At 35.3% G+C, this 25,000-nt stretch overlaps 1 protein-coding gene across 2 annotated transcripts in view; it reads left to right on the top strand.

Annotated features, from left to right (window-relative positions):
* LOC144974561 (6-phosphofructo-2-kinase/fructose-2,6-bisphosphatase-like) overlaps window positions 1–25,000 on the top strand; it is an 81,812-nt gene that overhangs the window by 47,211 nt on the left and 9,601 nt on the right. For both annotated transcript variants that reach the window (XM_078917549.1, XM_078917550.1), the window contains exons 3-12: window positions 6,317–6,413; window positions 9,527–9,593; window positions 10,911–11,045; window positions 11,470–11,653; window positions 13,283–13,356; window positions 14,471–14,542; window positions 15,669–15,815; window positions 16,364–16,468; window positions 17,758–17,799; window positions 18,557–18,644. In XM_078917549.1, the coding sequence (XP_078773675.1) occupies window positions 6,317–6,413; window positions 9,527–9,593; window positions 10,911–11,045; window positions 11,470–11,653; window positions 13,283–13,356; window positions 14,471–14,542; window positions 15,669–15,815; window positions 16,364–16,468; window positions 17,758–17,799; window positions 18,557–18,644 (1,011 nt within the window). The remainder of the gene's footprint in view (window positions 1–6,316; window positions 6,414–9,526; window positions 9,594–10,910; window positions 11,046–11,469; window positions 11,654–13,282; window positions 13,357–14,470; window positions 14,543–15,668; window positions 15,816–16,363; window positions 16,469–17,757; window positions 17,800–18,556; window positions 18,645–25,000) is intronic.

Raw genomic sequence — 25,000 nt, 5'->3', positions numbered from 1 at the left:
GAAGAGTGATGCCTCGATAATTATTACAACTACTGAGGTCCCCTTTCTTTGGAAGCTTGATAAGATGCCCTTCCTTCCAATCCTTTGGGAATATCCCGTCATTCCAGATTCTCTCAAATAGTGGGTGCAGGGCCTCAGCATTTCTTTCCGCATCAACTTTTAGAGCCTCCGGTGGAATCTGGTCTGGTCCAGCAGCTTTCCCCCTTTTCATCTTGTTAATGGCACCCACAATCTCTGCTATCGATGGTGGATCACAGATAATTGGTAGCTCATTCCTTGCAGGCAAAATTTCTGGCTGGTTGTCTGGTGGTGGTCTGTTCAGAAGGCAGTTGAAATGTTCCCTCCATCGTTCAGATTGAGCCTCTTTTCCAAAAATAGTTTTCCCATCTTTGTCTTTGACTGGTACCTCTGGTTTCCCATATTTTCCAGCAAGTGTCTTGGTAGTTTGATAAAGGATCCTCATGTGTCCTCCAGTCGCTGCTGCGTCTGCTTTCTCTGCAAGTCTGTTCATGAATGCTTCCTTGTCTTTCTTCACAGATCTTTTGACTTCCTTAGCTATGGCTCGATAATGCTCTTGTGCATCCAGTCTTGAAGCCCTTGTTCGGCTTGCATACACTTGTTCCTTCCTTGTTCTCCTCTTTTCAATAAGGTCCAAGGTGGTTGGACTTATCCATTCTTTATGTTCCGATTTCTTTACCCCCAATACCTCGTGGCAAGTTGTTATGTAGACTTCCTTGATCTTTGCCCAATGTGACTCTACATCTATGTCCTCCTCGAGCTCAGTAAGAGGTTGGAATCTATTACTCAATTGTAGTTTGAATTCCTCATTCTTTTCCCCATCAAGTGCATTCACCTCGAATTTTCTTCTTGTATGTGGTCTGGCCCCGTGTTTTCTGAGTTGGAGCTTAAGCTTTGCCAATAGCAGGTGGTGGTCTGATCCAACATCTGCCCCTCTCCGTACTGTCACATCTTCCAATGAACGTCTGAATCTACGAGAGATACAAAAATGATCAATCTGGTTCTCTGTCACACCATCTGGTGAGACCCAAGTTGCTTTGTGGATCCTCTTATGGGGGAACACTGATCCTCCAATCACCAAACTGTTGAATGCACAGAAATTTGCAAATCTCTCACCATTATCATTCATTTCTCCCATGCCATGACGTCCCATGATACCTTCATAGCCTACGTTATCCTGTCCCACTTTTGCATTAGCATCTCCCATCAATATGTTGATGTCTTTCCTTGGCAACTTGTCAATGACTTGTTGTAGCAGACCATAAAATGTATCTTTGTCCTCATCTGTTGCATCATTTGTTGGGGCATAGATCTGTACAATGTTCATGCTGATCTTCTTACTCCGTGTTGTAAAGGACGCCATGATGATCCTTTCTCCCCATTGTTCCCATCCTCTCAGTGACTTCTGGGCAAACTTGCTTAGAATTATTCCTACTCCCTGTGTATGAATCCCGTCCCCTCTCCCTGAATATAAAATCTTCTCCCCAGACTTGAGGTGTTTCTGTCCGGATTGTATCCAGTGGGTTTCGCTTACTCCAAGTATATGCAGCCTGTATCTTCTCATCACAGTCACAACTTGAGAGCTTTTTCCTGCTTCATACATGGTGCGAACGTTCCACGACGCAATTCGAAGCTGCTTGTTTGGCGAATACGTCATCGGGTCAGCAGAGTCCTTTGTCTGTTGTCCTTCATAAATTCTGTAATTCCAGAAACTCTTCGGTCGCCCAAGCTAAAAAAGGATTTGGTTTGTCTGTCTGTGTTTCTGTAACAGTTTGAGTTTAACGGAAAGGGGTGTTAACCCTTTGCCAACCCCCAACCTGGAGGACCAGGTGACTCAAAGATGGGGGAATCACACACCATTAGTCGCCTTTTACGACACGCTGGCTTGGCGTTGGGCTATTCTTGACCCTCTCAGTTGAGGGACCCCGGACACCACACGGGGACTTTCACCAATAGAATAGTTTAACAGCAATGCGACTCGGGGTTTCATTTAGTTAGTAAAGCATCGCTGTTACTTCTTTTTTTTTTTTTTGAAATTGGCAAGACCCATTAGTGTCATCAAACCAAATTAACTAGTCGTAATGAGCGAAATAATAAACGTTGAAAAGAAATTATACTGTCTGATCGAATTTAACCCACTCAACCCTAACACCGACTATATCCGTAGTTCACCTCGGTTACTTTTACCCCATGCCTATTTGTTGCATTTTTTCTGAGAAAAATTTTAGGCGTAGTATCAAAGCTAATGTTCTTAATATTTACATGTTAATGGTAGTTGATTAAAACTCTCTATGGACATGATCATTTTTAATACATTTTTTTTCCAATTTTGAAAAGCAGCAGGAGTTAATATGGTTTGGCGCACCAGCAGCATTTGAATTAGGGCTGGTTTTGGTCATGGATGAGTGAAATTCTTTGACTTATTGTGTAGTTTTTACCGCCATAACCTTGACAAAACGAATTTTTATGATTTTGGGCCAGAAAGTGTTTCTTTCAACTATCGACGAATTAAAAGACCTATTATTAAGCCTTTTATAACGCGTCAAAGAGGATGTCTCGGGTTTAAGAATAATTTGTTTTTGGCAAGTTGAAAGTCATCTTAATTCATCGATATATATTTTTTAAAATTTGTTTTGTGAGATTGCTGTAGATTCGTAGTAACTAATGATGTGAAATTTTAATAGTGTTTGATATGAGTCGAGTAAGATAGGGGCGTGTAGTCTTTTTTTTTGGGGGGGGGGGGGGGGGGGGGGGGGGGGGGGGTTCGTCATCACCACATGATACACACATTATTTGTGATATTATTATTATAATAATTGTTGCAAATGTTACAGTCTGAAGGTAATATTATGTATTGTTGGTAGTTTCCTGAGCAAGCAAACGTGGTCGTAACCGCGAGGATACATGCCGACCTTGAAGCAATGTCAAGCAAGGTGAAGGTCGTTTTAATATGTATTGTAAATGTACGCATTACAATACTTTTTTTTAAACACAGTTATTGTGCGCTTTGTAGGTACTGTATCACGGTAAAGGTGCGATATATATTAATCCATTTCATTGCTACTTCCTCATTGTCCTCTTATTATTTTTTAAAATTTTGATTTTAATTTTATTTATTCTTCATGAGTCTTTCATTTTTTAGAGGCTTCATGGCAACACCTTGGACCATTTCAGCTGACGCCATCTTGATCTGTTTCTAAATACAAAGTAAATTAATACTAATCTGTCTGAAGCCGTTGTCAGTAAATAAATAGTATTTAGCTTAAAGTGAATATGATTAAAACTCCAAATACCAGGGAAGGAGTCGGGTTCAAATCCTTCTTTTGTCAACATCGAAAATGATATTACAAGAAACAGAACTACAATATAATGTGTAAAGTATGGAGAGAGGAATGGATACATTTTATTCAACAATGTTGGGAAGGAGGAGGAGGATTTGTGGTAAAACCATTTTAAATCTGTGTTTAACGTAAAAATGAAAATAGTTCGAAGTCTTGTTGGGACTTGGGTTCATGTTAATTTAAAAAAAAAAAAAATTCTGCAGTTGTAAAAAACTCTTAATGGAAAATATCATTTTTCTGATAAATTCCTGAAATTGACTCCTTTTAGTGTTTCTTGAATCAAACGCGGCTCGCTTATCCGGTAGGTCACCCTCTTTTCAAAGGGACCGATTTGGATCCGGGCTTGAAATGGTTTTCTTTTATTAGAACCACAGCATTATAATAGAGTATAGAGGGCATTGTTTAGAACCCCTCTGTCCTTTCAGCTGTGACTGGGAAGCATTATCTGATGAATCTAGCAGAAACGAACTTTGGAATGAACTAGTTTCTTATATACATATGGCAACAAGCAATAATTGTCGAAGTACGATTAATGTATGCAGGAACCAGGATGAACTTCGGTCCTTATAATTGGCTCTGAAGGAGCGACATAGTAGATCTGGATTTGTCGCACAATTGAAAAGTGGATCAGTGGATCAGTGGAGTAATATGGAGTGCGGCTATGTGGTCTCGTGGTATGACACTCGCTTTCGGATCGGAAGGTCCTGGGTTCGAGCCTCGCTCGGCGCATAGTTGAGTCCTTGGAAAAGACTCTTTACTCACATTCTCTCACCGTACTCAGGTGTAAAATGAGTACCTGGCCGTTAACAGCGTTGTCTTTGTCCGAAAAATTGTAATATCGCCTAACAGGCGTCATGTCTCGTCCTTCATGTTAAATGTTGCTGTTGACCAGGGACCCCTTGTAAAGCGCATTGAGCACGTTAAGTGGATATTGCGCTATATAAATGCTCAATTTTTTTTTTAATACGAGTATTTCTTGGAAGTGCTTTCTTTAGAAAACATGTGAGAAACACTCCCTATAACCTTTCCATTTATAGGTAGTATGCGCTTGGCAAAGAAGCCCATAACATTGCCATCCGGAAGTATAACGGATCAACACACAAAACTTTGTGTATCCATGAACGTTTATAGTCAGGTTAATACGATTCATTGAGCATTACTCATAAACGCGGATGGCAAAAAACAATAACAAAGACCTGAGTGACGTCATCTTCGAACTATCTATACAGGAACCAGGATGAACTTCGGTCCTTATTGTCTCTGAAGGAGTGACACAGTAGATCTGGATTTGTCGCACATGGATCAGTGAAGTAATACGAGTATTTCTAGGAAGTGCTTTCTTTAGAAAAAAAATGTGAGAAACACTCCCGCCCTATAACCTTTCCATTTATGCGTGTATGTTCACTACTACCATAATTGCTTCAAGTGTGTTTTGTTGTGACAACAAACAGCAATGTTTTCATTTCTTACGGACGTGAACCGATAAGGAAGGTGGATTTCAAACAACAATTAGATTAGCGCATGCTTTTCATCATTACATATTATTTTATTTTAATTCCGTTTTATATTATGATCTCTCTCTCTCTCTCTCTCTCTCTCTCTCTCTCTCTCTCTCTCTCTCTCTCTCTCTCTCTCTCTCTCTCTCTCTCTCTCTTCCCCTCACCCACTCTCCATAAGCCTTGCCTTTTCTTTCTTCCCTGTATCTTTCTATCTGATAAAAAAATTAATTACCTCCTATGGTTTATTCCTCCTTCACCTCTTTTTCTTAACCGCCTAGTTCTTTTTTTTCTCAATCTCTCCTCCTCCTCCGGTTCCTCTCTTCTTCTTTTTCTTCTTCTTCTTCTTCTTCTTCTTCTTCTTCTTCTCCTTCTCCTTCTTCTTCTCCTTCTCCTTCTCCTTCTCCTTCTCCTTCTCCTTCTTCTTCTCCTTCTCCTTCTTCTTCTTCTTCTTCTTCTTCTTCTTCTTCTTCTTCTTCTTCTTCTTCTTCTTCTTCTTCTTCTTCTTCTTCTTCTTCTTCTTCTTCTTCTTCTTCTTCTTCTTCTTCTTCTTCTTCTTCTTCTTCTTCTTCTCCTTCTCCTTCTTCTTCTTCTCCTTCTCTCTTCTCTTCTCCTTCTTCTTCTTTTCTTCTTCTCTTTTCTTCTTTTTCTTCTTCTTTCTTCTTCTTCTTTTCTTCTTCTTTTTTCGTTCTTCTTCTTCTTTTTTCTTGTTCTTCTTCTTTTTCTTGTTCTTCTTCTTTCTTCTTCTTCTTTCTCTTTTCTTCTTCTTTCCTTTTCTTTTCTTCTTCTTCTCTTCTTCTTCTTCTTCTTCTTCTTCTTCTTTCTTCTCTTTTCTTCTTCTTCTCTCTTCTTCTTTCTTCTTCTTCTTCTTCTTCTCTTCTTCTTCTTCTTCTTCTTCTTCTTCTTCTTCTTCTTCTTCTTCTTCTTCTTCTTCTTCTTCTCTCTTCTTCTTCTACTCTTCTACTTACGTACTACTCTTCTTCTACTCTACTTACTACTACTACTATTACTACTACTACTACTACTACTACTACTACTACACTACTACTACTACTACTACTACTATACTACCCTACTCTACACCTATACTATTACTATTACTTTACACTACTACTACTACTACTACTACTACTACTACTACTACTACTACTACTACTACTACTACTACTACTACTACTACTACTACTACTACTACTACTACTACTACTACTACTACCTCCTCCTCCTTTCTTTTTCTCTTCTTCTCTCTCATCCTCTTTCTTTTTCTCTTCTCTTCTCTCTCTGCCTCTTTCTCCTCCTCCTCCTCCTCTCTCTCTTCCTTCCTCATCCTAGTCCGTGTCATTCATATTTCCCTCTGTTCGCCTCTCCAATCCATCATTTGCTTCGTCGGTACTTTTGAATCGATTCCATAATATCCATTCATTGACCTGATTTTCTCTTTCTCTCTATTCACACCCGCAGTGTTCAACGTTGGCGAGTACCGACGTGCTAAAACAGACAAATACAGGAATCATGAATTCTTTAAGGCCGATAACAAGGAGGCCCAAAAGATCCGCAGGTGACTATCAATCATCATCATCATCATCATCATCATCATCATCATCATCATCATCATCATCATCATCATCATCTTTGTCGTCGTCGTCATCATCATCATCATCTACTCCACTACCATCTCTATCAACGATTAGGACCCATCGTCTTACTTCATCATTTTCGACTGTTTATGTTGTCTAGATATAACCGAGGAAAATTAGGAAAACCCAATAATAGTGAATGCGTGCATGTCGTGTGTGCTTGCTGTATGTGTGTTGTGTGTATGTGTGTGCTGGGGGGGGGGGGGTAGTCCAATCATCCAATTCCTAGCAAATAAGCTGACATCATAAATTGTTTTCTCGGAACCGACTTTACATAGTAAAGTCACTGAGGCGTGTCGAATTGAGTGTACTGGTCAGGGATCGCCAAGCAATTGTACCGTTATAAGGGACTGTAGACTGGAAAAACCCAGTGTATTATATATGTGTAGGGTTGGCTAAAAAAAGATTTTACCAATCAACCGGAATTTTGCACCTAAAACCTAAATAACAAAGTTCAGATTATCAAGACGTGTTGTTTTTGTAAGCTAGACCAACACACATAATCCTTATTATTGATCAGTGACCGCTGTTGATTTCTATTAACATTACTCTTCTCAATGTTTGCTCTTTCCACCCCCCTCCCAATTGAAATAATAATAATAATAATAATAATAATAATAATAATAATAATAATAATAATAATAATAATAATAATAATAATAATGCTGAAAACTTATATAGCGCTATAACTCCGAGACACCAAGCTCTAAAGAAAATTTTTAAAAAATTTTAAACCCAACCTAACAAACGAATTTATAACCAAGTAAAACAAATTTATAAAAAGACAACAAAAGAAACAAAAATAAAGCAAAATTCAAAACAGCCAAACCAAGGAAAGAACTCTATAATTAATTAATGTTGAGCTATTCAATTTATCGAGTTGCAAACAAAAGCATTTCCCGCCCATAATACTGATATCAATCTCCATATCGCCTTATCTCAGGGCCCAGTCTTAGTGATAGAGAGGCTTGTAGTAACAGGGAACAATACATGTCTTATCAAAATACTGGTTCCAATCTGATTGGAAGTATCAAGTCAGTTTTTCGGAGGACTGGATACATACATGCATTGTGCAACTAACTCATCTTCTGGGTTTAGAGCGAGGGCATCTTATTTTTCTTGATAGCCTAAATTGAGCTTTATATAGCGCAGCACAATATCCACTAAATGTGCTCAAAGCGCTTTACAAATCAAAGCTAAATAATTAATGGTCGTCAATAAAGATAATCCGTATAAGAATCTGCCTATGCATCCTGCTACTAAAATAAGTTGTGCCACCTTATGATGCAATATGGACACTACTCCCTGTTTATATAGTATGCGCTTGGCTAAGAAGCTCACAACATTGCCAGCCGGAAGTATAACGGACCAACACACAAAACTGTGTGTGACCATGAACGTTTATAGTCTGGTTAATACAGTTTAGTGAGAATTACTCATAAACGCGGATGGCAAATGAATAACAACAATACATGAGTGACGTCATCTTCGATCTATCTATACATTGTCCGGAGGACTGGTTACACACTTTCCAGGAGTTTTGTACCGGAAAAGAGGAAGGTGTGACGTCACGACTTTTCTGCCCTATCAATGTGTAGGTACTCCTTTGACTTTGTGATCTTCCTATTGTTTGGCACTGAAATGGCAGTCACGTTTTTGCAAGTGTGTGTGTGTGTGTGTATAATATACCAACACACAACTATGTGTAACCTTAAACGTTTATATTCTGATATAATTTAGTGATTTCTAATCACTAAAACGCGCTGTCTAAAAACAATAACAAAGATCTTAGTGGCATCAATTTTCGTCCCCTCTGTTAGATAGTATGCAGGTGACGTCACTCAGGTCTTTGTTATTGTTTTTTGCCATCCGCGTTTATGAGTCATGCTCACTGAACTGTATTAACCCGACTATAAACGTTCATGGATACACACAGTTTAGTGTGTTGGTCCGTTATACTTCCGGATGGCAATGTTATGAGCTTCTCAGCCAAGCGCATACTATCTATAGATAGAATGCGCTTGGCCAAGGAGTTCACAACATTGCCATCCGGAAGTATAACGGACCAACACACATACTCTGTGTAACCAAAAACTTTTATAGATAAAATGCGCTTGGCCAAGGAGTTCACAACATTGCCATCCGGAAGTATAACAGACCAACACACAAATTCTGTGTAACCATGAACTTTTATAGTCTGGTTAATACAGTTTAGTGAGAACAACTCACAAACGCGGATGGCAAAAACAATAACAAAGGCCTGAGTGACGTCATCTTCGAACTATCTATAAATCGCAACAAAACACACACACACACACACACACACGCACTCACACAGACTATAACAATCACAACAAAACAATCATTAGCAAGCTCGTACTAACCCCCCCTCCCTTCCCCATCTCCCTTCTTCCACATGCCAACCCCATTCCATCTCTACATACTTACATACTTGATATTTGGTGCTTACTGCCCACTCACTACTCAGTTGAAGCCATTATTTCCATACAGAAATCGCCTGGCTATTGACACAAAACAAACTCAGCTATATCTACTTTCTCCTCCTATATATATATATATATATATATATATATATATATATATATATATATATATATATATATATATATATATATATATATATATATATTTATCTGGGTCATCATCATCATCATTGCCTTTTTTCACCCTGGGTCAGGGTATAGGCCACAGACAAAGTTTCCATCCTTCTCTATTCTGAGCTAAACTTTTTATCTCATTCCATATCTTACCACTAATACAGAGGTATATCGGCTTCTTTAAACTTGCTTAGAATTATTCCTACTCCCTGTGTATGAATCCCGTCCCCTCTCCCTGAATATAAAATGCTTTATTGTAATTCTAGAACTTTTTACTATCCCATTTTCTTCCTTTTTACTTGCGCTGATATGACCTTAATGTGTTGCAAGCGCCGCAAAACCATTAAAAACAACCCCCCCCCCCTCCCTCCCTCCCAAAACCAATTAACTTTTTTTCCTCCCTCCTTACTTCTAAGCCACGTGGCCAAGCTGGCCATGGAAGATGCTTGTCGTTACTTGGAGGATGGAGGAGGAGAGGTAGCGGTGAGTACCATTTTTATCATCTGGATAGTATAGTATCCTAGAATTGATTGTGTTGACGTTTTTAAACAGATTCAATTACCGAATAATAGATAGAAGGGTCAGAATACCCCCCCCCCCCCCCCCCCAAAAAAAAAAAAAAAAAAAAGCGCACCAAAAAAAAAAAAAAAAAAAAAAAGGAAAAGAAAGAAAATAGAAGAAAGGAATGAAAAATAAATACATAAATACATTAAAAATAAAAATAAAGAGAAAAACGACGAAACAGACTTGACAGATATTCGGAAGAGATATGAAGAGTTTGGCTGTCAGAACCTCAAAAATATAAGGAGAATATTCGAACTAACAAGGTGAAAGATATAAAATATCTGTTGTTGAAATTGTATACTGGATAACTGTAAAATTCATATCTTTCGATTTAAAAGCTGAAAAGCAAACAAAAAAAAAAAAAACAAAACAAAAAAACACAACCCAAAAAAAAAAACCCAAACAAAAAACAAAACAAAAGCAAAATAAAACTATCAAACAACCAAAAAAAATATTTTAAAAAATAACCCAGCACTCATGATGGTTATATGTAATATAGAAAAATATAAAAACATCTAAATGTCTGTTTTTGATCATATTTATTGTCAATGATATTGGCTTTTGTGAGGTTCATCATACATTTATATAACCTCTGTTGCGTATCTCAAATTTATGGTGGTTTTTATATTTATCGATTCATCATGGACTAATCAATAAATTGTCATTGTTTAAATTTTAAAATGTGCAGAAAATGACATGCATTAGCTAATTTTTTGTAGTTTAACAGTTATAAAATGACTTAATGGAACAAACAGAAAAATAAGCAATTTAACTTGATTGTGTGTTAAATTCAAATGATAGAAGAATGTCCAACAATGCAATTATTTATTATTTGTTAATTATTTTTAAATTCACAATGATTTTAAAAGATCTAAATAATACTTGAAACATGAATTGTTAAAACCCCTTTATTCGTCTTATGGTGAAGGGGGACCTTACCTTTCGACACGAGTTAAGAGAGCAACGGTCCCTTTGCATAAGAAGCACGTGCACTACCATTTGGTCTATAGAGAGGGGTTCAATTAAGAATGTACAGAAAACCCTTTAAGATACAGACCAATGTCTAGCAAACTATTATTTCTGTCGAAACCAATTGTATAGAGTAGAAACTCAAACTCAATTGGTTTCTTGGTTGTTAAAAAGAAAAAAAGATATGTTAAAACAAACGATAAAGGATACGACGAAAGTATTCAGGATAATGGTTTATTGTTTTGTATTTTCACCCATATTTCCCAGGTGGTGGATGCAACAAACACAACACGCTGCAGGAGAGAAATCCTTGTGGACATGTTTACTGTCAAAAGGAACTTCAAACTTTTCTTTGTGGAGTCCATCTGCGAGGAGAAGAGCATCATTGAGGCTAACATTCTCGTAAGTGATTATTAAAAAAGGAAGTAGTTATAATCTAAATAATTTTTTTTTTTTTTTTTTTGATATAGCAGATGATATTCTTTTCATTTGTATTAAGAATTAGATGATAGTAATAAGGATGTCTTTTTTAAAGATTGTCATTCTTGTTGTTCAATGATAAGAAAATTAGTGCAGTATTAGAGATTGTTACTATTGTCCAATCAGTAAATTCTGTTCGATAGACAGAAATTATTTATTTTAAAAAGGATACTTTTACTATTAAAAAAAAAAAAAAAATTTTTTTTTCTTTAATGACAGCTATGCATTTCTGTTAATTATTTTGAGAATTAACAACTGATTTAGCAAGCTTTTTGATATATTGGAAAGCCAATTAGCTTTGGTCATGACATAAAACTAAAGAAATTACATCTTATGATTTTAACAGGAAGTGAAGGTTTGCAGCCCTGATTATGAAGGCATGGACCGAAACGAGGCCTTAAAAGACTTCCTGAACCGCATAGACCATTACGAAGAGGAATACCAAACGCTGGACTACCACCATGATAAAGACATTTCATTTATACAAATATTTAACCAAGGGGAACGATTCATCGTCAACAAGCTAGCAGGTTATTGACATGTCTTAATCTCCCTTTTATAAATAGGCAATTATTGTTAGGCTACAGCTCTTTTAATAGGCGAAAAAAGTAATTAAAATAGTGGTAATAATGATAATAATACTGATAGTAATGATGATAATGATGATAAAATAATATAATAATGATAATAATAATAATAATAATAATAATAATAATAATAATAATAATAATAATAATAAAATAATATTAGTAATACTACTACTACTACTACTACTACTACTACTACTACTACTACTACTACTACGAAGAAGAAGAAGAAGAAGAAGAAGAAGAAGAAGAAGAAGAAGAAGAAGAAGAGAAAAAAATCGGTTTTAAGCCAGAATTGTTTAGAAGCTAAATAATATAAGATTTCAATGTTCTCAATGATTTTTACATCTCATTAAGCATGTAATGTATTCAGTCCCATTTCCTTGAACAAGAATAATACAATTTGTTTGTATAGCACCTGCCCCATACAATATAGCTCTAGGCGCACAATGTACATGACATGCAGTATATATCATTTTTATAAAATTGCTTCATCATAATATCAACAACATTTAAAAGATGAGAATATGGAATTATTTTAAAAAAAAGTAAATTAGGGTTAATTTGTTCTGTGAAGTAAGACTACAAAAATAATATAATTCAACCTCACGTATATTATGAAGATTTGGGGGGGGGGGGGGGGGGGGGGCGTTGTCAAAAGGTGATTTTCTTTTTTTCTTTTTAATGATTTCCAGAAGGGAGCTAAGTAGGAAAATTAAGGGCTCTCTTTGTCGGATTTCAAAGACGGAGATAAATCTAAACTGGCAAAGTGACGACAAACATTGGGTGTCTCCCATTCCTGAGGTTAAAAAAAAAATGTGCTCTCTTTTGCCCCTTCCCCATTTCATTACTTAATGCATGTGATAGTTTTGCCAGCTTTGCCAGAATACTGTCTTTATATGTTTGGTAGCACAGGCGGTAGTGATTTTGATACAGAATTATCCATTGATTAGAAATTCCTATTTTATGACGATTTGCTTAAACTTTTGGAATGTTAAGTTGGCAGGTCTGCTCCAGATTGCCCAATTAGTTTCTCTTTACCGTTTTCCCGCATAAAAACTATTGTCTTCAGATCCTACCTCTTTCTATGTATGAGCTTTATATATAAGCTTTCAATTTTTATCATGAATAATTACGTGAAGTTGAATGTAAGCTTCAATTTAATTACAAAAACAGATCAAATGAACATTTCGGGTCTCCCCTTTATCAACAAAACAGGATGAATGAAACACCACAGATGAACGAGATGATGTGGTAGTGGCGACGCCACTACCACATCATCTCATTCATCTGTGGTGTTTCATTCATCCTGTTTTGTTGATAAAGGGACAAAACAGGATGAATGAAACACCACAGATGAACGAGATGATGTGGTAGTGGCGACGCCACTACCACATCATCTCATTCATCTGTGGTGTTTCATTCATCCTGTTTTGTTGATAAAGGGGAGACCCGAAACGTTCATTTGATCTGTTTTTGTAATTAAATTGAAGCTTACATTCAACTTCACGTTATTATTTATTTCTTCGAGCTTCAAGCAGTAACATTGACACAATTATTATCATACAACAGGTCACCTCCAAAGCCGTGTCGTTTATTACTTGATGAACATCCATGTGTTACCAAGGACTATCTACTTAACCCGCGTAAGTTTTTGGTTATTGACATTTTGATAATGAAGGTTGTGACAAAGGGTCATTGTTATTTTATGTTGCAACAAGAAAATGCAAAGAAATGATATTTTTCTAAATAATTATGGAAACAATCAGGTGCTTCTGCTCTCCATTTGGTACTAGACTGAATTTTGGGAAAATGTTTCATTAATCGATTTAGAGAAACTTGACAGATCTAAATCTGTCCATAGCTTTTCTTCATAATTTAATATCTTGGGTCTTTTAATTTTCATGCTTTACAAATACAACCTTTTGTTGCAGCCGTATATATGGATTATCAAATATAAAAATTTGATATGTTTATATTGGGGATCAGTAAATTTAGATATTCACTCACTCTGGCTACCAAAAACACAGATGCATGTTTAACTTCGATTGCTTTTAGTTGAAACTGGTTGTCAAGTAACTCCAAAAAAATTTTTCTCTGTTAACTGCTTGCTTTTATGCTTATCATAGAAGACAAAACATTTCTCTGTGGATGGTATACTTCATTGACACTTTCAATGCAGTTTCCATGGGCATCAGCACCAGAATATAAATTTCAGCTTGGTTATTTACCCTCAACACAGTCTACAAATTTTCTTGCAGAATAAATTAACAACAAAAAAAAGTAAAGAAAACAATTTCTCATACTGGGGAAAAGAAAAATATTTTATGGGACTAAATATTATGTTGTGAGGAAACTGGATTATTGGCTCTTAATTTTTAACCAAAAAAAAAACGATTGAAGTATAAAATGCAGTATGTTGTCTGAAATTAATGATACATAACTGAATTTTAGGTTCCCTAAAGTGTCATATTTTTTTACACAGCTTATTCATTCGTAACTGTTTCAGAAGATCACGGTTAAAATGTAGGTCAATTGTCTGATTTTTCATCAAGCCTGGAAGCTTGATCCTTTTTTTTTCTTCCTTTTGCAACTGAATTATCAACAAAAAAAAAAGATTTTGTGCTCCTTGTCAATTCTGTCATTCTACTATCGGGTCCTTCAGCCACTGTACAGATTTTTTTTTCAATGTTTTTTATTACATGATGTTGCTTTTAATTTTAAAATTATTTTTTTTTGGTGGTTATTTTTCAATTTCAGCATGGTGAAAGTGAGATGAATCTCTTGGGAAGGATCGGAGGAAATAGTGATCTAAGTGAGAATGGCCACAAAGTAAGTATTCCATATCTGTTGTGGTGCAATAATATTAATTGATGGGAATCCTGTGCCTGTGTCTTGCTCCCAAACTAGGCACACACCATTGTTCTTGGAATCTATAGCTGTTTTTCTTTAAACCAAACCCCTTTGTCTTCCTTTTTCTTGGCACCCTTTTAAACACAGCTTTACCCAAGATCTATATCCTTTGACCATCCCATTATCTTTGCAGATGTCGAGATAATTAAGTGTCATGAGGGCCATAAAAAAAACTTGAAAACTAGAAAAAGCAAATTGGATTTTTAAAATTTTTTTTTTAGCTAGAAGTTATCATTGTTACCACCGATATTTTATTTTATACACAGTATGAAATATCCCTTTAAATAATTATTTAAAAAGACATTTTTGATAAGGTTTAGAATTGCTTCCCATTGATGTCGAGAACTGCTTGTCAAAAATTCTCCTTTGCAGTCTTCGAAAACAATATTTTATGCATTTGAAGACAGATGTAACCTTATTTAAAAACAAAAGTTTATCACATTTGTCATTCTGATCGGCATTTTGCAAGAATGAGTAGTCAACTTAATGTGGCAGTGCTGATTCTATGGTTTTACTCGGATACGCAGAAATCCACAATTTTGGAGACAGAGGAGGAATCTCCTCCTTTTAAAAATTAACATTTCCCCCAAACAACTGTACTGGAAGTGAGAGACTTGAGATATGGTGAAACAAACTGGTGCAGTTTCCCACTCTCCAGAAGTTAGCTAGAGTATCAATGATCGTTTATCATCAGGTGGGGGTTAGTGCTGTAAAAAAGGGACTTAAAGTTAAAGGTAGTTGTTCAAGAATTTTTCTCCTTTTTCACTGTCATCACTGATATAATCGTCTAGCAATGACAGGCATTGTCACTGAAGTAGGTGGACAACAGGAAATTGAATAAGCAATTTGTACAGATTGAAGTGTAAATTTTTTTCCACCTGGCCTTCAGGTTAGAAAATGCAGAAGCTTAAACTTTGTCTTATTATGAAAAAAAATTACGTAAAGTTAAGTTACATATCAAAATATTTATTCAAGATATGATTCATTCACTGATAAATTTAAAATTGCTATTTGTTCAATGAATTATATTTATTAACTATTTCAGTATGCCACCGAGCTGGCGAAGTTCGTTAAGAACGAAAACATTCAAAACTTGAAGGTGTGGACAAGTGAATTGGTGAGGACGATTCAGACAGCTGAACATATTGATGCCCCAAAGGAACAGTGGAAAGCCCTGAATGAAATAGATGCTGTGAGTATGGTTTAAACAAGCATGAAACGGAAGTGATTTGCCTTAACGACGTCATCCTCTATTCTCTCATTCGTATTAGTGTCTCATTCATTGTTTTTTTGACAAAGGGGAAACTCAAAATATCTACATCATCTGTCTTCGTAAATTAATTAAAAACTCGTATTCCATTTTATTATTGTTATTTATTTCTTCAAACTTCAGCATTTGCATTATGATCAGAATGGCCTTAGTATGACAATCGTTTTGTAAACGCTGATGAAACCGACATTAAGAAACTTTACAAAGACGAACAAGATTGAAAAAATACAAAAAAAGATGGGATCTTTAATAGGAGACAAGAAGACGTAGAAAGATGAAAACATCTGTTTTTCATTTGGTTTTTTAGATTTTTATAAGTTGTCAGATTAAAAAAAACAAAACAAAACCATTTATTATGTTTTTTGATAGATTTAATTTTTATTTTTTATTGATATGGACTCAATGATAGCATTTAGTTGTTTACACATTCGATAAAATAGGAACTATTTTGAATTGTGTCCTTATTTCAGGGCATCTGTGAAGGGATGACGTACGAGGAGATCCAAGACAAATTCCCCCAGGACTTTGCAGACAGAGACCAGGACAAATACCACTACAGATACCCGAGTGGAGAGGTTGGTAGCAATAAAATGGTATTTAATTATCTGCATCGGAGACTAGATGAGCTTTAGCGATTCCTGTTTCTTGAGTCACACAAACATAGCGATGCCAAAAACTGGAGAAAAAAAACCTTTGTCACTGGGAAAAAAAATCAGGTCTGGAGCAAAAAAGTTCCAGGTTACGGGCAACCTCTATCAAATATTGGTTAGATCATCTCTCTCTCTCTCTCTCTCTCTCTCTCTCTCTCTCTCTCTCTCTCTCTCTCTCTCTCCCTCCTCTCTCTCTCTCTCCTCTCTCTCTCCCTCTCTCTCTCTCTCCCCCCTCTCTCTCCTCTCTCTCTCTCTCCCTCTCTCTCTCTCTCCTCTCTCTCTCCCTCTCTCTCTCCCTCTCTCTCTCCTCTCTCTCTCCTCTCTCTCTCCCTCTCTCTCTCTCTCTCTCCCTCTCTCTCTCTCTCTCTCTCTCTCTACTTCTACCTCTCTCTCTCTCTCTCTCTCTCTCTCTCTCTCTCTCCTCTCTTCTCTCTCTCTCCTCTCTCTCTCTTCTCTCTCTTGCGGGTGGTTGGATGGGAGCATCACCCTTGAATCGTATACCTATGATGTTCGCATGGGTGTACGATCCGATAGTGATGTCGTTTCTTCTTCTCTTTACTAGCCTATCCTGCTTCTTTGGTTTGTGATTGTATTTTTGACAGGGGATTTTTTTTTCTGTAAATCTTCTGCCTGTTTGTTCTTGGTTATTTATAATTTAGCTTATATCTTTAGGTTATGATTTTGATTTACATTTGTACTATTTTTGTTAGTGTTAGATTGCTTGTTTTTTTGTTTCAGCGGTCTCTCATATAACCTCAATTGTGTTGGAAGAGACCTAAAGCAACAAACAAACAAAACAAAAACAAAATCCTCTCTCTCTCTCTCTCTCTCTCTCTCTCTCTCTCTCTCTCTCTCTCTCTCTCTCTCTCTCTCTCTCTCTCTCTCTCCTGTGTTTCTTTCCACTTTGTTTGCACTTTTCCATCAGTTTTTATTTGGATCTCTTTCAGTTTTTGGATCATTTGTCGTTATCCAAAACAGGGAAATTGAATAAAACTAAACCTATCCTTCTTCATGATTACTTGAACATTACATAAATCACCTTTTGTCTCCTTCTTAAACATACATATTGAGACTGGACTTGTGTATGCATTACATTATAATTTAATTTCACTGTTTTTATATATGTTTTTAAACTTTTGATTTTACACACATTGTTCTTCATAAGTTTATAATAATATTCAAATTTTCTCTTCTTTTTTTTTTTACCTTTCCAGTCTTATCAAGACTTAGTTGCCAGATTGGAGCCAGTGATTCTGGTAAGATATAATGCCTTTTTTGTCACATCTTAAATGAGGTAAAAAAAAAAAAAAAAAAACAAATTTTTTTAAAGTACATCTTCGGCACTATAAAGCAAATAATGCAGGATTTTATGGCCTATGTATGGTCAGTATTATTATATGGCTGCATAAGCTGGACAATTACAGAAGACATTAGAAAGAAACTGGAGGTAGCAGAAATATGGTTTCTTAGAAGGATGTTAAGAATCTAATGGACAGAGAAGAAAACTAATGAAGTATTAGAGCAAGCTGAAACTAAAAGGTTATTAATTCGTACAATAAGAAAAAGACAAATGCAATTTTTAGGGCACCTAAATCGACATAAATGTATTGAACATCTTGCTCTCACAGGAAAGATAGAAGGTAAACAGAGTAAAGGTAGACCAAGAAAAACATATTTGAATAGTTTGAACAGCTGGGTGACAAAGAAAGAGAAGAGTAGTATTAGTTTTCTGAGGTTATCTGATCAGAGAGATGAATGGCATACCATAATCACCAATGTCTGGCACAGACTTGGTACTTGAAGAAGGTCAGCCTTAGGATCGTGATGTTTTGGGTTTGAATCCGAATTGGAGGTTTTGGGCTTTTTCTTATGATCTCAGTTAATGGCTCGGTTGCAAGCAGGCAGTACAATACAACTGGAACATTTTAGATCATCAGAAATGGGTTGGAAAGAGTGCTAAACTGAAGTTTTAAGGATCAAGTTACATCTTTTTTTTTCTTCTCTCAACAAAAGGAATTGGAACGCCAGGAAAATGTAATGGTGGTATGCCATCAAGCTGTGCTCCGATGTCTTCTTGCATACTTCCAGGACAAGAGTGCGGGTGAGTGGATCTTAGTGACATGAGTCACATCCAATCTTGGATATATGATGTCTTATCAAACCTTACTTCCTTTTTAAAGTATTATAATCTAGGATTACTTTCATTTTTTATAGACCTGTAAATTCTCAGTCAATTAACTGAAATCAGTCAATTCGTCAAATTCAAATATTTTTAAAAAGGAAAGAAAGAAAGAATTCATGAATCATAGTCGAATGACTGTAAAGTAATTAGGAATGTTCCACAGCGCTACGCATAGCTCACCGGCCATTTATATTCATGATGGATATATTGCCAAGGCTAAGCGATGCTTTTTAGAATTGCCGTGTCTGAACACTTCCCAGTGCATTTTCACACAGCCTTCGTAAAATTATTTTTTCACTTTCCAAACCTGTCATGATCCCAATGGTAGCCAATTTTAACTGAGCTGCTGAGCGATTAATTTCACTGTTTTGTTGAAGCCAAAATTGACCACATTTATCTGGTGGAAAGTAAAAGTATGAAAAAGTAAAATGTGAACACCGGAAGTGCGTTATGAAGACACCTTCAAATCAAAAGTTATATTATTGCTACAAGCACATCTCGATTGCCGCACGTTGTAAACCATTTCTTCACTGATTGGGTACCTAATTATAATGGGCAATGGTAAGTAGCCTAATTCCAGCGCAAATTAGTTTTCTGCTATTGTTTTGCTCAAGCGAGCTTGCTGTTTACTATTCATTTCGATTCTTTGGATTTTTCCTCTACGTATAGTTTCAGTCAATTTTCATAGAGCTCATTTACAGGTCTATTTTTACTAGATTAAAAAATAAAGATTTATTTAGTCTTGTTTTTTTTTTGTTTTTCTTTATTAATTCTTTAGTTTGTGTGTGTGGTGTGTGGGTCCTTTTGAAGATTGTCATGGTTTTTGTTTTGTAATTCTTTACCTCGTGGTCCAAATTTATTTTCTTAAAAGACAAAATTGTTTGTGTTGGCTATTTTATAAAATTTTTATTTTTTTAAATGTTGATTGATGACAATTTCAGTGCAATCCAATCTTGAGCCGAGTTTACTTATGGTCTCTTTACCATATGCAGATTGGTTTTTTTTTTTAATTTTTTTTTTTTTTGGTTATGTTTTGTTGCATGTACAAATTTTTTTGTTTTCTTAATCTGCTTTTCAAAATTTTCTAATTACCTGCAAATTATTAAAGAGAGTTACTTGTTGTGATTGATATGAAAATACAGGGCTAGAGAGGTACTATTGTTTAGAGCTAGAGAGATATTGTTTTGTTTTCCCCATTGACCTTGTTTTTGACCTTTGTCCTTAATCTGGTATTATGACAAGATAAACTGGATACCAAATACAAAATATCAAGCTAAAATACGAACAATCGTCTCAAAACGGTGTAATCACATGATCCAAATGTTAAAAAGTCGAATCAAAAGTCAAATTGGTCAACGGTATAAAATTTTGGTGTTGAGCCCTCCAAAATACTTCATTCAATCTCGTCAATTGAATATATGAATACAACCCAAATCTGATAATTTAAGACATAAATTCCATTTTCGGTATATTGATCATTGCAGCATAACACCGTTTTGAGGTCAAGGGTCACAACTTATCAAAATTACGAAATAAAGATCTGAACAAGTGTGTATGAAAGGTGCGAGACAAAGCAAGAAAGAAGAAACATGGAAAAAAAAAATCCAAAAAAATCATTCTGCCTCTTGCATTTTTCTTTCTTGCTTTGTCTGGCACCTTTCATACACACTTGTTCAGATCTTTATCTTACACCGGTGCCAACTCCATAGTTTCTCAAAATTTCAAAATCTAAAGTTTAGTGGATTTTAGAATAGGCTTTTCATTCTGGACAATTGAAAAGCATATTCAGATGTCAATTGTCGACAATTGAAAAGCATATTCAGATGTCACATTCTAGATTTCAGAACTTTTAGATTCAATTTTCAGTTATGGTCTGGAGACTTGGTTACACACAATACAAACGGACCAATATAGAGCAGTGAAAGAACGATTATTATACGTATACTGTGATATTTCACAAATGAAATGTCTTGTGCTTGGTTCTACAGCTGTTATGTAGTTTTAATGCTCCCTCAAAAATTAAATTCAACAAAGACAAAAGGAGATTAAAAAAAAAAAGGAAGTACTGTCACATACTTAGAATACTTATTTAAGAATTATGTAGGTATTATATTTATAACCCTCATGAACCAGCAATGCTTATCAGCTTGAGATACTCTTGCAAGTTGAAGGATTATTATGATATAACACCTGCAAAATTTTATTTCTGCTAGGTTCTCTCATATCTACTGATTTTCTTTTTTTTTTTTTTTTTTTTTTCTGTTTTTTTTTAATATAGCACTGCACTGTGCACTTCACCTTTTCCTCACATCGCCATTTGTATTATACTCGCAAAATAAAAGAAAGTGTTACAATGATTCAACGGTCATTAGCATTGACGTTTTTAAATAGTATTTTTGTTTTATATATGTAAACTAAACTGTGTTGTCGTATCAATTCGGCTACTAATAATAAGGTAAATTATAAAACACTTCAACAACATAAGAAATAACAGTATGCAAATCTTGGATCCTGTGAACCGTGTTGAAGACTGAATGTGTCAGCCTCTGTGGAGACGGTACCCACAACGCATGATATACTGAATAAAAAAAACAACTTGAGCATTTATATAGCGCAATGTCCATTAAAACATGCTCAAAGTGCTTTTCAAGGGGTCCCAAGCCAACAGCAACACTTAACATGTAGAGTGAGATGTGCCGCATATTAGGTGAAATTATTTTTTTTTTCGGATAGAGACAACACTGTTAACGGTAAGGTGCTCATTTTACACCTGAGTACAGTGAGAGAACGTGATTTCAGAGTCTTTTCCAAGGACTCAACTATGCACTGCTCAGAGCGGGCTCAAACCCCAGACCTTTCGATCCGAACGCAAGTGAAGACTATATTACATAGCCGTAAAGTCGAGTAGTAAAAATAGCAGTGTTAGTATTTATCAGGGACAACATTCCAAGAATCTGATTCATTTAATGTGAAGATGCTTATCACAACCTGAGGAGGTTATCCGCATTTAAATCTGAGATAGTATTTTTTTCAGTTTGTATTCCGATGATTGTTAATATTTTATCATGCTTTGAATGTAACTTTTTGAAATGTTTTTTCAAATAATGCATTTTTAATTGTTTCGTTTCTTGAGCTAAGCTTTCTATATTTTCGGAAAAAACATATTGAAAATTGATGCACTTTCTTAAATTATGCGACTATATTCACCCTATGAATCCATATGACAGTTTAGCAACAGAGTACGTTGAAAAAATCTATAAGTTGTCGAACCAATTTCAAAATTACCTACTCACTGTTGGCATTTGAAAGGAAATTCTGAGATTTGATCATAGTTGATTACCTCAAAAAAGTAGATATTTAACAAAAAGTTGTCGTTATTTATTTATTTATTTTAAAAAAAAACAAACTCTTTCCTAACATGTAAGGTTCAAAGGTGTCACCTCCATTTTAAAGTCCATCTACAATAGGGCTTTTTGGAACAGGAGCCAGAGCCATTAAAGTAATGTAGTCAGAAATATTGAGTGTCTAAATGGGGTTCAAGCCATAACCTTCTGATCCGATGAGCAGTGTCTTACTGCTGTGCTCCACCCACCTTTGCCTTCAATTTACGTTTTTAATGTGACATTTTAAAGGTCAATTTTGCTCAGTTTTTAATTTATTGGTAATAAGGGATGCTGAATGTTCTAAAATCGGTATGGACTTTAGTGCTAGAACAAAAAAAGTGAAGACTGTAACCTATTTTTGAAATGTATAGTTCCGTTCTTGTCAACTTTCTAGGATTTCTTTTCTACCTTGCAGCTCCTGACAATGGAATTTCAAATTTTTTTTTCTCTCTTTTTTGACCCAAAGTCAAACTTTAAAGGATATGTTACCTTTTTTGAAATGGAGTTGAAACGCCTGAGATCTTTTCTTTTTCTAAAATTTTTCTCCCATTTGTGACCAATCGTCTCAAAGTTGTATTATGTCGAGATGAACCAGATGCTTAAAAGCCTAAATTAATGCTAAACCGGTCAATGATATGAATTAATAGTATTGGTACCCTGAAATATGATATTCATTCTCCTCAATAAAACATACAAACTCAACTTAAGTCTGATATTTCTGGCTATAAATTCAATTTTTAGCATCTTAATCATCCCGACATAATACTGTTTTGAGGCGAGGGGTCACATTTTTGTTTCTCTGACACTAAAGTCTGTAGCGTCTATAAAGTAAAAGAAAAAGCTTGTGATTGTTTCGTTATCTATACTTCTTTCTATTCTCTCTGTCTCTCTGTTCCCTCTTTGTGTATATTGTTGTCTCGATCTAGAGGAAACTCCCCATGTGGATATTCCTACCCATACCGTGCTACGACTGAAAATCTCTGGTCGTGGTTGTGAAAGGGACCACATTCCTCTACTCAGGTGGGACAAGCCTCCATTTTGTTTTTTTCTCTCTCATCCTTTTCTTCACTTTAACTTGCTATTTAATCTGCTGTTTACTTCTCCCTCAATTTTCTTGTTCTGTCATTCTTTTGTAATTTTCATTTGTTTCGTTTTTTTGATTTTGATTTTGTTTTTAAATCTCACTAAATCACGTATGTCAATTCATGGGTGTTTTTCTTTTATTCTCACCTTTTATTTTAAACCTTTAAATGCGGGATTCAATTTTACTCTAACCCATAATCATATATAATATTTTTATCCAGAAGGCAGTGACAGTGATTCAGCTGTAATCCCATTGAAGCCTGTATCACCCCACTGTCATTGCTCTCCCAGTATAAACTGTTAAGTTAGTCGTAACCAAATCAAATGATTAGACAGACAGTCTATCGTTTGAAAGAAATTCAGTCTCGCAATTAAAGGATAATCTAATGCTGTTTTTGTTTTATTTAACTTTTTGTTAAAATTAAAAATGCCCTTTTAGACTTATAATTTGAGTATTGGTTAGCAACAAAATGTTGATTTTATAATGTGTTTATAGATTATGTTTAATTGTTAATAATGAGTTATATGGTATTTGGTTTGTTATTCTATCTTTTCTTTATTCAATATTGATGTGGTTCTGTTTATATTTTGGTCTTAAAAACAGACAGAATGAGAAAGAAAAATTTAGAAATTAAAAAAGAATATTTCTAAATATTTTTGATTTACAGTAAACTGGGGTTGACAGGTCAACATGCAACCCAACTATTTCACTGTGTATTCGTGTGGCTGTGTGTGTTTGATTCTAGTAGAAGCAATAACAATTTTGTGTTGCACGATATATATTTATTGACGGGTTGTGTAAATGGGGGGGGGGGAAAAAAGTGGACCTCATTTCAATCATTTACTAAACCACGTTGGTTTTTAAATTTAACCACAGAGACGACTATTTTTATCTCCTAATAACTTTGACATTTTCAAGTAAGCAAGTCTGTGAATAAATGATTTCCTTGACTGAGTCGTTGAATTTACCTCAATACTCACTTTTTGCTGGTTATCGTCTTGGCATTGTGACGTAATTTTTTGGCCATGAGTTTAAGAAGACTACGCCTAAAGTCAGGCATTTTTTCATTTGGAAAATCTTTGAGAGATAAAGTGAGATAATTAAACATTCTCAATTTGTTATAGATGTTGAAATTGGATTTCCTCACGCAAATGAGTCAAAAATTTATTCGTTTTCATGTGCTGATTGAATAAAAAAGTGTCCACTTTTTTTTAAAAAGGTAGTAGAAAGCGAAGAGTACCTGTTTGTGTATAGTTTGGTGATTATGTAGTAACTCACCGCCTCAAGATAGTGTTATGCTGGGATGGTTTACATGTTGAAAATTGCATTTATAGCCGAAAATATCAGACTTGGAATGAGCTTATACGTTTTATACAGGATGATGAATATAATGTTTGAAAGTGTGAAAAGCCAAGATTTCATATTTTGTGTCAATTTTACTTTAAATGGATGTTTTAGCATCTAGATCACCCCAAAATTATACCGAATTGAGGCTATGGGATCACATATTTCAGTCTGCTTATGTTTTTGCTACTCTAGAGGTTTTTTCATAGTCGTAATTCTAGCTCTGGTGATGCACCACACCACGCAGTTTTGTTTTCATGCTCATTGTAAATTGCGACATAGTTACATTGTTGTACTTATTGCTGCTTGTACAATTTAGCCAAAATGTTTGGGTTTTTGGGGGGTTGCTTTTTTTTTGGTTATGTTTTTTATTGTTTTGGTGACATAACAAAATGAGAAAAGAATGAGTGTATGATATCTTGTTTTTAAAAAAAAAAATTGTTAGCGTTCTTAAGATAACTTGT

This window comes from Berghia stephanieae, chromosome 6 (genome assembly GCF_034508935.2).
Source record: "Berghia stephanieae isolate SIO BIC M18660-M18661 chromosome 6, UCSD_Bste_1.3, whole genome shotgun sequence".
Classification (NCBI taxonomy): domain Eukaryota; kingdom Metazoa; phylum Mollusca; class Gastropoda; order Nudibranchia; family Aeolidiidae; genus Berghia; species Berghia stephanieae.
Note: the sequence above shows the minus strand (reverse complement) of the source record. Positions and strands in the feature narration are given on the sequence as shown.